The sequence below is a fragment of the Mustela lutreola genome, chromosome 5 (genome assembly GCF_030435805.1).
Source record: "Mustela lutreola isolate mMusLut2 chromosome 5, mMusLut2.pri, whole genome shotgun sequence".
In the NCBI taxonomy this organism is placed as follows: Eukaryota; Metazoa; Chordata; class Mammalia; order Carnivora; family Mustelidae; genus Mustela; species Mustela lutreola.
This window is the reverse complement of record NC_081294.1, coordinates 78,943,669-78,958,140: the sequence shown is the minus strand read 5'-3', so window position 1 is coordinate 78,958,140 and position 14,472 is coordinate 78,943,669. Positions and strand designations below refer to the sequence as shown.

The window sequence follows — 14,472 nt, the reverse complement described above, 5'->3', positions numbered from 1 at the left end:
AGTAAACCACTTAATTACCTACATTTGTGTTTAATTATATATTTATAATATGTTTCCCAATGACAGTATGATACTAAGGTATCAAAAATGTTTAAGGATATATGGCTTTATATTTAATAAAAATTTCAAGACCATCACAAGGCCACTTCCCATGAAAGACTGCAACACAGATAAATGAACAAAAAATTCTAACAATCCCATGTGATTCCCAGAAAAACCAATAAAACACAATAAAATCAGGGCATACTTAACCTGTATACATTTTACTTCTATCCTAATTATTGATCTACAGTTACAATTATGGAAAGAAAGGGTTTTGAAGCAACTCACCTGTTGCAGACTGACTGAATTAGAATTCATTTGGGTATCTGCATTACTGGTACTTTCAAACCAAGAGGCTTCATTACACAGAAGATCTTGTGGTGGAATATTTTCAGGCTTTATATTGAGAAATTTAAACTCGGTCTTTGAGGAATGTGAGGCAGCACATAAATTGTAAGAATAAGGCAAAGTCCCTTCACTGAAGTTGGGGAGAACCCCAGATTCGGTCTTGGAGCAGACATTAGTCTGAAAGCAGCCCCAGGAGGCAGGGCTGGAGGAGTGGCGCAGGTTCAGGGCAACTGCCAGAATCACCGCGAGGAGGAACAACACCGAGATCAAGGCCAAAGCCACCACCAGGTAAAACTGCAGCTCCGCCTGGGGATCAGAGGGCTCAGGGCGGTCGCTGACATCCGGCAGCACCTCCTGCAAGCTGTCGGCGAAAACCAGGAGCAGCGTGGCCGTGGCCGAGAGCGGCGGCTGTCCCCCATCCCGCACAGCGACCAGCAGGCGCTGGCGGGCCGCGTCCCGGTCGCCCAAAGCACGCGCCGTGCGCACCTCGCCCGTGCGCAGCCCCAGGCTGAAGAGTCCCGGCTCGCTGGCATGCAGCACGTGGTACGACAGCCAGGCATTGTGTCCCGAGTCGGCGTCCACCGCCACCACCTTGGTGACCAGGTAGCCGGGCTGCGCGGCGCGTGGCACCGTGTCGAACAACGCCGAGCCGTCGGGCCCCAGCGCCGGGTACAGCACCCGCGGCGCGTTGTCGTTGCGGTCGCCCACCAACACGCGCAGGCTCACGTTGGCGCTGAGTGTGGGCGAGCCCTGGTCGCGCGCCTGCAGGGTCAGCTCGAAGGCGCGCAGCTGCTCGTGGTCAAAGGCGCGCTGCGCGAACACCACCCCGCTCTGCGCGCTCACGGACACGTAGGATTCCAGCGCCCGTGGCTCCAGGTCGCTGGCGATGATGGAGTAGGAGACGCGACCGTTGGGCCCCAGATCTGGGTCAAAGGCGCTGACTTGGGCGATGGAGGCTCCAGGAAGGTTGTTCTCGGCAATGTGAACCAAATAGAAAGGCTGTTGGAAAACTGGTGCATTGTCGTTGACATCAATTATGTTCAAGGTGACACTTCTGTTGGAGGAGAGAGGCGGCTTCCCCCTGTCTGTGACTGTGATGGTGATATTGTATTCTGGAGTCTGTTCTCGATCTAGGGCTCCATCTGTGACCAACTTGTATGTATTTTGTGTATCTTGAACTATCTTAAATGGGAATTTTCCTTTTAGTTGGCAGAAAACTTCCCCATTAAATCCAGAATCCAGGTCACGTATTTTGATCAGGGCAACAACAGTCCCCAGCTCAGCATCTTCTTGAATATGTTTAGATTCAGAATCCAAGGTTACCTCAGGAGCATTGTCATTTTCATCCAAAATATCTATTTGAATTTTACAGTGTGCAGTGTGTCGTCCACCATCCTTTGCTTCCACCCCAATTGTGTAGCTCTCTCTCTCTTCAAAGTCCAGTTCTCCACCAGTGGTGAGTTCCCCTGTTTTACTATCCAGCTTGAACAGCTGTCTCACTACATTGCCAGTGTTGATGAAAGCATATGTGATCTCAGCATTGACCCCCTCATCCAAGTCAGTGGCCATCACACTTAGTACAGAGGAGCCCGTGGGCAGGTTCTCTTGAACAGTGGCCCTATATACATCCTGGGTGAACACTGGTGGGTTGTCATTTGCATCTGCCACAACCACAATTACCTGGGTAGTGCAGCTTCTTGCTGGGTCCCCCCCATCCACAGCAGTGAGGACCAGGTGGTGGCAGGACTGCTCTTCCCTGTCCAGGGGAGTCTTCACTACCAGTTCTGGGTACCTACTGCCATCTGGGTTCTCCTTCTGAATCAAAGAGAAGTGCGGATTGGGACTGAGGTAGTACTGCTGCAGGGAATTGACACCTACATCAAAATCTTGAGCGGATTCCAGGGAAAAAGTGGCTCCAGTTAGGGCCAGTTCACTGATTTCCAGTTCAGTGATATTTTGGCTAAAGGTCGGTGGGTTATCATTGATATCCTGAATTACCACACTTATATGAAAGAAGTTCAAAGGCTTTTCCGCGACCATTTCGAATTCTAGAACACATGTTGACTTCTTGCCACAAATCTGCTCTCGGTCTATACGGTCGCTCACAAGTAAGTCCCCGTTCTCAGTACTCACTGTAAAGAATTTCTTCTGTGCAATAATCCGCAGGTTTCGGGTAGGCAGATCTCGCATGCCAAGCCCCAGATCCTTGGCGAGGTTCCCCACCAGTGAGCCCATGGCCAGCTCCTCGGGAACAGTGTAGCGGACCTGCTCTGGGAGCACCGGACAGAACAAAGACAGCAAAAAGAGAAATGGCATTCGTCTCCGCCCAGCTGGGCCCTTCTGTCCCAAGCGGTCTCCCATCCCAATTTCTGCGACGTTGCCTTTCTGATTCCGAAGAGCTACGATCGCTAAATGATCCCAAGAACTCTCTGAGCAGGAGTAACTCCTTGATTTGTCTTGGCAGGCGGACTCTCTGACAGATATCTCGGCGGCAGAGAACCAGAGAGTGAGTGTCCAGTTACCGCGGTTCCGCCTTGGGGAGGCGATTGCTTTGTGTCGGGAGAAGCTGATACTACGCTCAGTACTAGCCAACAGCGGCACCCCGCGTCCCGGCTGCAGAACTGCAGTAGTGGTTACTAAATGAGCCCCAAATCAGGAGTGGGTTAAAAGAAAATTCTACTGTATCCTTATACAGATACTCATTCTTCCAATTTTACAAGGATTTTTAACATCTTAAATATTTACTATATCTCCGATCTGGCGGTCATTTTATTTGAATTTGAACTTTACCCATCTAAATCAAGTGAGTTTTACTCTTCAAAGAGCAGAGGCAACTTGCTTGAAGATGTTTACTGACATCGTCGTGGTTTTTGTTTCCGTTTTCATAAAATGGTCATAATAACTTCTTCCCTGTGTTCCTTAGTAAAACTGAAGACCAAATGAAATGATATGCAGAAAATGACACAAATGAAAGTACTGGTGGTGGCGAGGGCAGAAAGTGTAATATGAAAATTCTTGAAATATCAGCTTGATAGTAAGATTATTCCACTTGTTTCTTTTCTTCTAACTTGCAAACGTTACAAATCTCATAGCTTTTAGTTTTAGCCTATGTTTCACTTCCTTCTATATTATCATTACCACGTTACCCCCAAACTAGACAGGTAAGCAGAGATTGGTTGTCCTTACAAAATACAAGTGTGGTAAGAAGCAAGAAACTCTTTTCCAAGTGTCTATGTTTAACTCACCATGATTTTAAAACTATCCACCGATTTTATTTTTTGCACACTACACTACCATTGTCTTTAACTGTACTGTTTCTTCTCAAGTCACTTAGCAATGGTGAGCTATTTGAAATTTGGGAATGAAGTATGAGTCCTTATAATTATATATTCTAAAGAAAGAATCTATGTTGTCCCCAGATCACAATCAGATCATCCTAACTCTTTGTACTGACATTCTTTCCATGTCAATTTTCATGTTCCTGATAGGTGTCTTACAGCTTTTTTTTTTTTTTTTAAGATTTGATTTGTCATAGAGAAACAGACAGAGAGCACACAAACAGAGGGAGCAACAGAGAGAAGGAGAAGCAGATGCCCCACTGAGCATGGAACCAGATACAGGACTGGGATCATGATAAGAGCTGAAGGCAGATGCTTAACCGACTGAGCCACCCAGGTTTCCTGAGGCCTTACTGTTTTAATTCAATTTCTAAACTAGAATCTTCATAAAGACATTTTTTAAACCTATACATTGTAATTCTACAACTTAGCAGTAGGTAGCAATGTTGAACTCATAGTGGAATAGCATTAGACATCTTAAACTACTCATTGTATTCAGGATTCTAGGCAGAAACTCACCCACATATCTACTTCATACAAACATAAAAAATATAGACTCAAGACTTTGCTCCAAAACATGACTGAAGAAGTGTCTTTCCAGCATGTTATGAACACTTGAAGGAGAGCTATCTTTTCAGAGCACATATGAAACTAAAGATTCAAATATGTAAACAATTATATAGTATATATAGCATATATGCTCAGAGAGTTATAGCAAGCATTTTATTACCTAAAGTCTATTGAAGTTTATAGAGGTTTAAGAGGCATTTTCCATTGCATGAAAAAGTTAACATAGGACACATATCCAAAATGTATAACCTTTTCCTTAAACTGTAATGAAAAAACCATTTGTTATAAAATATAACGGAAAAGTGAATTTTCACGTAGGAGGGAATGATCTCAGTCTCCATCATACAGATTCTCATTACTCTTTGGATGCATTCACCATTCAGTGAAACTGCACATTTTAATCAGATATATCCATATATAAATATAACTGGATCTCCTTCAGTATGTAAATATTGGATCCCCTTGAAGTAATTATTTAAAAAACAAAAATTAGGTGCTCATAGGTTCCCACATCTAACAACAAACCCTTGTTTGGTCAGGTAATGTAGTCTACCATCCCACCATAGTATTTTATTGCTATTTCTTCCATTTAGTCCACTTTGCAGCTGATAAGGTTGTTGAAAGCACAATATTTGAAAGATTAAAAATCTTAAGGAGAAACATCTGAAAATCATCTTCAGTAAAATCAGATATGAAAATGAACAGGGCAGTTGCTCCATTACACAACAAACACTCAAGAATTTGAGACCCATAGACCTGCATTTCATTAAGAAAAATTATTTAAGAAGAGCCTATCCCTGAGAAATGAATTTTAAAATTTCAATTTTTAATGTGAATTGATTTTCCAAGTACAAATCTTAAGACTCTACTAATAAAGCAGAATTGTACCGACACATGCATAGATGCAAACATTCAAGTAGATACTGATTCTGAAAAATGAAGAGGTTATCTCTAACCAGAAGTGCCAGGTGTAGGGCATTTAATGAATATAGCAGAATCTAATTCTTTGGAGATTTTAAACTATCACAGAATAAAGTGGAGTTTTTAAAATTTATTTATTTTTAGAGAGAGCTTGTAGGGGCGAGGGTGTGAGGAGCAGACAGATAGAGAGAGAAATCTCAAGCAGACTCCCTGTTGAGCCAGAAGACCCACGCAGGACTCAGATCCCATGACCCCAAGGTCCATGACCTGAGCATAAATCAAAAGTCCCACACTTAACTGACTGAGCCACCGGGTGCCCCAAATAAAGTACAGTTTTAAGGTTCCTTCTCACTGATCTCTTATCTCAACAAATATACATGTAATTATAGTAATTACACAGGTTAACCCCAAATTCCCAGACTTGAGAATGCCACAGATTATAAATTTAATCTGTTTTCTGATTTTTTACCATGTTGAAGTTTTCTATATTCTTCCATTGACTTATTAAAATTGTCTAAATTATTTCCTTATGCAAACAGCAGGTATACTAAAATATCAGTGTTGTATACTATCCTTTCCAAAACATATTCACTATTGGTGTTCACACAAATATCCAAAAGAGAACATTATATCTAACAACTTGGATTAATCAAACAACTCTTCTATTAACAAAGTAACAGTTCTAGTATAAGAAAATTTTGACTAAAGTGATTATGATTACTTTCTTTTAAGCCTATGGATATCAACTAGACTGTCTTGAAATCCACGTACTGAAAAAAGATATTAAACACAAAATATAACTTGAAAACAAATGGAGACAGGATCATCCAATTAAGTCCGTATCTAAATGAAACGCACAATGATTCAGTATTTACATAATTAACCGATTTTCAATGTGGCAGATAAATGATTAAGGAAACAAATGAAAAAAAGCTACAAGCAACCATACTGCAAAAGAAATCTCACCTGAACAACTCCTAGTTTTTCATTTACATTTATCTTCTCAGATACCAGAAGAGGCTCACTTTTCCCACAGCTCTCCTGGCTGATGAGCGTGTCCGCATAGTTGGGCTGGGGGAAGATCACGTGACTCTTGCGCGAGTCCGCGGTGAGGGACACCTCATGCGAATACGTCTGCAGGAAAGCCCGCACCCCGTCCACGCCCACGAAGTGCGAGGCCGGCACGCCCACCAGCCCGTCTCCTGAAGCCTGAAGCACACGCGACGCGTGCCAGCGCCTCAGCCTGAGCGCCAGCAGCACGATGACGAAGGTGAGGAAGACGCAGGAGACGGCCGCCACCGCCACCACCAGATAGAGCGTGAGGTCCGCATCGTCTGGGTCGGCGGGGGTCCCGATGCTGCCCAGGTCCGCCAGGACGTCGGGGATGCTGTCGGCCACGGCCACGGTGAGCGTGACGGTGGCCGACAGAGGGGGCTGCCCGTGATCCTGCACCGCCACCACCAGGCTCTGCTTGAGCGCGTCTCTGTCCAGTAGGGCCCGCGCTGTGCGCACCTCGCCCGTGTGCAGCCCCACCGCGAAGAGTCCTGGCTCGCTGGCCTTGAGCAGGCGGTAGGCCAGCCAGGCGTTCTGGCCAGAGTCTCTGTCCACTGCCACCACCTTGGTGACCAGGTAGCCGGGCTCTGCGTATCGGGGCGCCAGCTCCACCCCTGTGGAGCCATCCGTGGGAATGCTGGGGTACAAGATTTCTGGGGCATTGTCATTCTGATCCAGGACAAGCAATCTCAGTGACATGTTGCTACTAAGTGGAGGGTCTCCACTGTCACTGGCCATTACCCGCAGCTGCAGGTCTTTAATCTGCTCATAGTCAAAGGAGCCAAGAGCATACAGGATGCCTGTGTTGGAATTAATGGAGACATAGGAGGATACAGGCATTCCTTGAAAGGTGTCCTCAGTCAGAGAGTAACTGACCTTGGCATTGTTGCCACTATCAGGGTCATGCGCAGTCACAGATAAGATTGAGATGCCTCTGGGATTGTTTTCCAGGATATAGGTGGAGTATGAAGTGTGAGGGAAGATGGGAGGGTTGTCATTGATGTCTGCCACAGTCAGGGAGATCTGGGTTTCTGTAGACAAGGGTGGGTTTCCAAGGTCAATGACAGTGACTGTGATGTTATAATCTGAGATCTCTTCTCTGTCCAAGGCTTTTGTTGTCAATAAGTGATAGTAATTATCAACTGACTTTTCCAATTTAAAAGGCAAATTCCTGGGGATAGAACATAGAATCTCACCATTCTCTCCAGAATCAGCATCGTGTACACTAAACAGTGCAATTACGGTTCCAGGAAGACAGTCTTCAGAGATGGAACTAGCAAGAGAGGTGAGGATCACTTCTGGAGCATTGTCATTCACGTCCTGTACTGTGATCAGCACCTTAGCACTCGCCAGAAGAGCCCCCCCATCCTGAGCTACCACTTCCATGAGGTAGAACCTGGATTCTTCATGATCCAGTGATTGCAGAGTTGAGATTTCACCCAGGTTTGAGTCAAGTTTGAAAGTCTCTGAAATTTTGTCTTCCTCATTGCGAAAAGAGTACGTTAATTCCCCATTTATTCCCTCATCTGGATCCGTGGCGGTTAGAGTAAGCAGCTGAGTGCCTACGGGTATGTTCTCTGGTACACTCACTGTGTACTCGGATCGAGTGAACAAGGGCGCGTTATCATTTGCGTCAAGAACCATCACATGTATGTGCATAGTACTAGAGAGTATGGGGTCTCCGCCATCTAAAGCTGTAAGGAGGAGGTCGTGGACAGCTACTTTCTCACGGTCTAAGGGCCGTTCCAGTACAAGCTCCGGGTATTTTTGTCCATCAGCTCCACTTTTCTCCTCCAGAGAGAAATGCATATTGCGGCTAAGCTGGTAACTCTGGAGGGAGTTCACACTCACATCAGCATCTCGAGCGAAGGGAAGCACTAATCGCGTTCCAGGAGCCGCATTTTCACTAACTTTTACTTTTATTTCCTCATCCCGGAAACGTGGGAAGTTATCATTAATATCTATTATTTCTATTTCTACTCCGTACATCTTCATGTTATTCTCAACTAAGATATTAAAACTCACCAGACAAGGCGTGCGCTGAGCGCAGAGCTCCTCTCGGTCTATCCTGTCCGCGGTAACCAAGCTGCCGCTTCGCGGGTTCAGAGCAAAAAGCTGCGTCCTACCTCTGGAGACGATGCGGACTCTGCGCTCCGCCAGCTCCCGGGGCTCCAGTCCCAGGTCCTTGGCGATGTTTCCCACGAATGAGCCTTTGTCCAGCTCCTCCTGCACGGAGTAGTGTATCTGCTCAGCTCTGGCTCCCCATAGCGTCTCCAGGAGCAGAAAGAGCAGGAGCGGCTCTATGCAGCCCCAACCCCTCAGTGGATCCGCCATTGCTTTCTCTCCGACCAGTTTTCTTAGTCCCAATTCCAGCCTGCTGTTTCCTTACTTCGTTCAAGCCAAAGGGAACATGTTACTTGACAGAAATGCAAGCCTATTTCCTAAAACTTCTCCGGTCTGTGTTTGGTGAGGAAGGAGCAGGGAGTCAGGTCGTAATGCAACCAGCTTTTCCACTTTGGTGAACAGCGACGCCCAGAGTCCTAACCAGTTACTACACCAATTCTGTTTTATTTCATGTTTAATTATTTTTTATTTCTAATAATTTTGCTGTATCTTTAACCCATTATCAAGTGACATTGTTTATATTTAATTCTGAAATAGCAAGAATTCAACAAACCTTGAGATCAACATAATTATTAGATTTTTTTTCCCTTAGGAAAGTTTTAATTAAGTGCCACTGAGCCCATGTCCTTTACTTACCTCTTACCTATATTAAGTCTGTTAAATCTGGATATTGGAATTCTTAACTTCGTAGGTTTTAAAATGTCATCTTTTTATTAGGATATATTTATTAAAATGTGTCCACTATGCAGAAGAATATCAAGAAAACAAACCTAGCTCCCATTGCAGTTTTGCAAAAATGCCTACTGATTCAAGAAAATTGTATTAGATGTCATAAAAGAAAAAATAAAGGGGCATTTTGTTACTTGTGAGGACTTTGAGAAAGTTCCCAGATTTTCACACCAAGCATTTGGCAGCTACACTCTATCAGACTAAGAGTTTGAACTGGGTTAACTACACATTATCTACATTTTTCGATTACCATGTCTAAATTGGAGTTAGGCATTTTACAGTGACAAACTCTTAGGGAAATCAGTATAGTGACTGAAGGAAAGGGATTTAGTTCATCACCTATGCAGAGAAACATGTCCAGATACTTAATGAGAAGGCACTGAGTGGCCTTCCTATATTGAGAAAGATATTTAATGTTATCACCTTCAAATGGTAGCAGGAGAAAAAATGTCTCATGATTGGGAAAAGAGAACATTACAGAGAGTCAATTAAGTGAGAAAAGCAATTTTTACCCAATGACATCTTCATAGGAAAAGAAAGAAAATGAAGACATTTTATATCTATAATTAGAAAATTCCAAAAAGGTTTTAAGTAAACAATGTGAGTACAGTTTGCAAAATTTTTTCAATGTACAATTTTTCATAAAAGCAATCTGTTACTATGAATGAGAAAGATTTCTCCCATTTAATAAATACACTCATAAAACAGACACTGCAGACCTCAAAAGTTGCCCTTCCTTTAAAAACAGATCTGAGATATCAAGACACTTAGCTTGAAAAGACACTTAGAATGCTGGTCTACAATTCATTTCTACCCATGCCCTGACGATGGCAAGCCATGACATTGAGTAAATTTTTTTTCTTTTTTTGGTTCCCAGTTTTCCCAAACTAGCAACACAGATCTCTTCACTATGAAGTGCTATAATTCTAAGAGGAAGTAAAACTAAAACTGGAGTAATAAAGACCCTGAAAGGTGAAAGGAATAGCTTAATTCCTACAGTAATGACATTTCAGAGGAAAGGAATATAAAGATGAGGAAGAAAGATAAGTATTTCATGTAATACAGGCCTGTAGTTATGGACAGATAAATCTCCTGTATCAGACAAAAACATATGTTAGGGATTTAGTTAGATACAACTAAGATAATTAAGGCAGAAAACTGCTTATTGAATCCACAAGACAAAATATGAAGTTGGGACTTAAACCCCAGTTCAGTGATTTGTTAACAATCACTGAGACCCAAAGTGAAAATAAGTCAAGTAAATTAAAGCTCACCTTTAAAATAACATCTGATGCAAACGGGACACCAGCGCCTTCATGATTTGTGTTTGGTACCCAAGAGACATCTTCACAGAGGAGATCCTGAGAGGGAGTCACTTCTGGGGTGACAGTAAGAAAATTAAACTCTGTCTTAGCTGATTGTGAGGCAACGCACAGATTGTAGGAATAAGGCAAAGTCCCTTCACTGTAGGTGGGAGGAACCACAGGTCCTGACTTGACACACAGACCAGGCTGAAAGCAGCCCCAAGAGGCAGGGCTGGAGGAGCGGCGCAGGCTCAGGGCAACTGCCAGAATCACCGCGAGGAGGAACAACACCGAGATCAAGGCCAAAGCCACCACCAGGTAAAACTGCAACTCAGCCTGGGCGTCAGAGGGCTCAGGGCGGTCGCTGACATCCGGCAGCACCTCCTGCAAGCTGTCGGCGAAAACCAGGAGCAGCGTGGCCGTGGCCGAGAGCGGCGGCTGTCCCCCATCCCGCACAGCGACCAGCAGGCGCTGGCGGGCCGCGTCCCGGTCGCCCAAAGCACGCGCCGTGCGCACCTCGCCCGTGCGCAGCCCCAGGCTGAAGAGTCCCGGCTCGCTGGCCTGCAGCACGTGGTACGACAGCCAGGCATTGTGTCCCGAGTCGGCGTCCACCGCCACCACCTTGGTGACCAGGTAGCCGGGCTGCGCGGCGCGCGGCACCGTGTCGAACAACGCTGAGCCGTCGGGCCCCAGCGCCGGGTACAGCACCCGCGGCGCGTTGTCGTTGCGGTCGCCCACCAACACGCGCAGGCTCACGTTGGCGCTGAGTGCGGGCGAGCCCTGGTCGCGCGCCTGCAGGGTCAGCTCGAAGGCGCGCAGCTGCTCGTGGTCGAAGGCGCGCTGCGCGAACACCACCCCGCTCTGCGCGCTCACGGACACGTAGGACGCCAGCGCCCGTGGCTCCAGGTCGCTGGCGATGATGGAGTAGGAGACGCGACCGTTGGGCCCCAGGTCGGGGTCGGAGGCGCTGACGTGTGCAATCGAGGCGCCAGGAGGATTGTTCTCTGCCACATGAACGATGTACGAAGGCTGTTGGAAAACTGGCGCGTTGTCGTTGACATCTGCGATGTGCAGGGTGATGTTAGTCCTGGAGGAGAGGGGCGGCTTTCCCCTGTCGGTGGCCAATACAATGATGTTGTATTCTGGAATCTCCTCCCGGTCCAGAGGCCCATGTGTCACTAGCTTGTAATAGTTCTTCGAGTAAGATTTCAGCATAAAGTCGGCCTTTCCCAAGATTTGGCAGTAAACTTCTCCATTTTCTCCAGAGTCTCTATCCCTTGTTTTTATTAAGGCAATCACTGTTCCTGGTGGCGAATCTTCTGGCAGCGGAGTAAACACTGAAGTGATAATCACTTCAGGTGCACAATCATTCTCATCAACAATTTCAACTTGGATACTGCAGTGTGCCACTAGATCTCCAGGATCTTTTGCTTCTACACTGAAAGTGTAACTATTAGCAATTTCAAAATCAAAATCATCCTTTGTCGTGATTTCGCCTGTTATTTTATCTAAGTTAAAGAACCGTTCCACTAGTTCGTCCACATTATGAAAGGAGTAGGTGATCTCTGCATTGACACCCTCGTCCTGGTCAGTAGCTGTTACTTGAAGCACGGAAAAGCCTTGGGGTACACCTTCCTGCAAGCTGACCTTGTATATGTCCTGGATGAACACTGGGGGGTTATCATTAGCATCAGTCACTTGGATTTGGATCTGAGCAGTGCCGCTTTGGGGTGGGTCCCCACCGTCCACAGCTGTTAGAACCAATTGATGGAAATTCTGTTCTTCTCTGTCTAAAGAATGTTTCAGAACCAACTCAGGATATTTACGTCCATCTGCAGTCTGTTTCTCTGTGAGATCAAAGTGCTCATTGTCATTAAGATGGTATCTTTGCAGTGAATTTGGACCAACATCTGAATCCAGGGCCGGATCCAGTGGAAACGTTTTACCTGGCTTGGTGGATTCTACAATTTTTAATTCAATCTTATTCTGTTTGAATAGTGGGGTGTTGTCATTTATATCCTGCACTATTACTGCTATATGGAAAATATTTAGTGGGTTCTCAGCGACAGTATCGAAATCCAGAATACACAGAGGCTTCTTTCCGCATATCTGCTCTCGGTCTATTCTGTTACTCACAAGTAAGTCCCCACTCTTAGGGTTTACAGTGAAATATTCTTTCTCCGCACTAACCCGCAGCTTCCGGGCTGGCAAGTCCTGGACACTGAGCCCCAGATCCTTGGCGAGGTTTCCTACCACTGAGTTTTGGGCCAGCTCTTCCGGAACTGAATACCGGATTTGATTCGGGAGAGCCCCGCGGAACAAAGACAGCAGGAAAGCCAACAATACCTGCCGCCACAGCGCTGGGCCGCTCCTCTCTGTGCTCTGCCTCATCCTGTCTCTCTCCACGGTGGCTCTGCTTTTGGTCGGGAGGAGAAATAAGTCCTCCTTGGATGGCAAACCCCAAATAGGGTCTCTCTTCCTGCTTTTGTTTTCTGTATCTGAATCTTTACTGGTCTCCTCTAAGTGGCTGGTTAGAGCAGGAAGTTACCCTCTAAGAGGCTCCCAAGAGCTTCTTCTCTCACTTTTTTGACCTACAGCGACACCCAGAGGTTTTCCGTGGAACCGTACCAATTGCTTGTAAACGTTTTGCAAATATATTTCTTTTCTGAATTTACAGAGACTATTTGTTTTTAAAATGGTATATATTCACATAGCTCCAAACTGAAAAGGTACTTACAACATACTGTCCTCCTCTCTGCTTTCAACAATACATTTCTCCCAGGAGAAATAAGTGTTACGTTTATTTGTGTGTACCATTCCGGAAATGTTTTGTACAGTGCAGATTTATACAAATGTTATCCTCCCTTCTATATGTAAATATACAATATAATATGTTTTGCATCTTGCTTTTTTCACTCATTATATCTTGAAATTCTTTAGTATCAATAGATAAAGAGCTTTTCCATTTATTTCTTCCATTATATTGTTGTACAATAAGTTACTTAACCAGAAATACTATTTTCTAAAAGAAACCCAGTGCCCACTCAAACAAAAATACATTTTCAATGTGACATTAGGGTAAAAAATATCTACTGCTCTCTTAGACATTTAAAATATGTTTCACTCTGATTCTGGAATGTATTTGTAATGCCAGCATCCAAATATGCTTGACACAGTTTCAGGTCAATCGATATTTCCAAATTTTATTTTAAAGCTTCAGTATTTTAAATAATCTCCCCAGAATCTTTCTCAATATTATTTCCTCTCTCCTTTCCCCATGCCAGCTAACTGCATCACATGATGATCTGTTTTTCTATGTATCACAACACAGTTTCCCACAAAGACAAAAGCATTTAGAAACTAAAATGCTCCTTCTGAATGAATTGAGGCATTGTCCACAATCTACTGCTACAATTCCCTGCTATCTAACACAATCTACTGCTATAATTACCTGCTATCTAAAGAGCACTAATTTGTGTGGCCCTAGACATTCATGAATTCTTAGTTAATTCACAGAACTTAAGGAAGGCACAAGGAAGAAAAGTGTTGCATATCCCTCCCACACAAAATATTTCCCCGATATCAGATCATCCCAGAGCTATCTCAGGGCTAACCGAGAGTAATTTTTAGGAACAGGGATGAAGCCTACTTAATAAGTAGGATAAATCATATCAATTCAGAATCCAAGTTACCTAAACTTTATAAGTGACTCTCGTGATGAAAAAGGAAAGTTTTGAAAGTTATGTTTTCCTTAGAAATTGACAAGGATCTCATAGTGATGCCATAATAGAAAATTTAGAAATTATTAAAATTACTCCTTCAGTCTACTTGAAGAACAATGAAATAAAATGGGCAATATTTTTGATAATCACAGAAATGCACAAAGGAATCATACATAGTGACTGCTGATGCATCTCAGAAACTGCAACAACAAAATACTTGAAATACGTCAATCCAATTGAGCAGCTATCCCCATTAAAATTATATTTAAATGTTAATATTTTCTCCAGTATTTATAAGTTGCCACTGTTTAATTATATATT

At 44.3% G+C, this 14,472-nt stretch overlaps 1 protein-coding gene across 8 annotated transcripts in view; it reads right to left on the bottom strand.

Moving 5' to 3' along the window:
- Window positions 1-14,472, bottom strand: part of LOC131832177 (protocadherin gamma-C5) — a 183,059-nt gene that overhangs the window by 139,759 nt on the left and 28,828 nt on the right. Inside the window, exon 1 of one of the 8 annotated variants that reach the window (XM_059174850.1) lies at window positions 10,400-12,961. The exons of 5 other annotated variants lie outside the window; for them this stretch is intronic. In XM_059174850.1, the coding sequence (XP_059030833.1) occupies window positions 10,400-12,820 (2,421 nt within the window). In that variant the 5' untranslated portion in view covers window positions 12,821-12,961. Of the gene's footprint in view, window positions 1-330; window positions 2,901-6,185; window positions 8,803-10,399; window positions 12,962-14,472 lie in introns of those variants that run through there. 2 more of the 8 variants (XM_059174853.1, XM_059174856.1) reach the window with 2 other exon arrangements.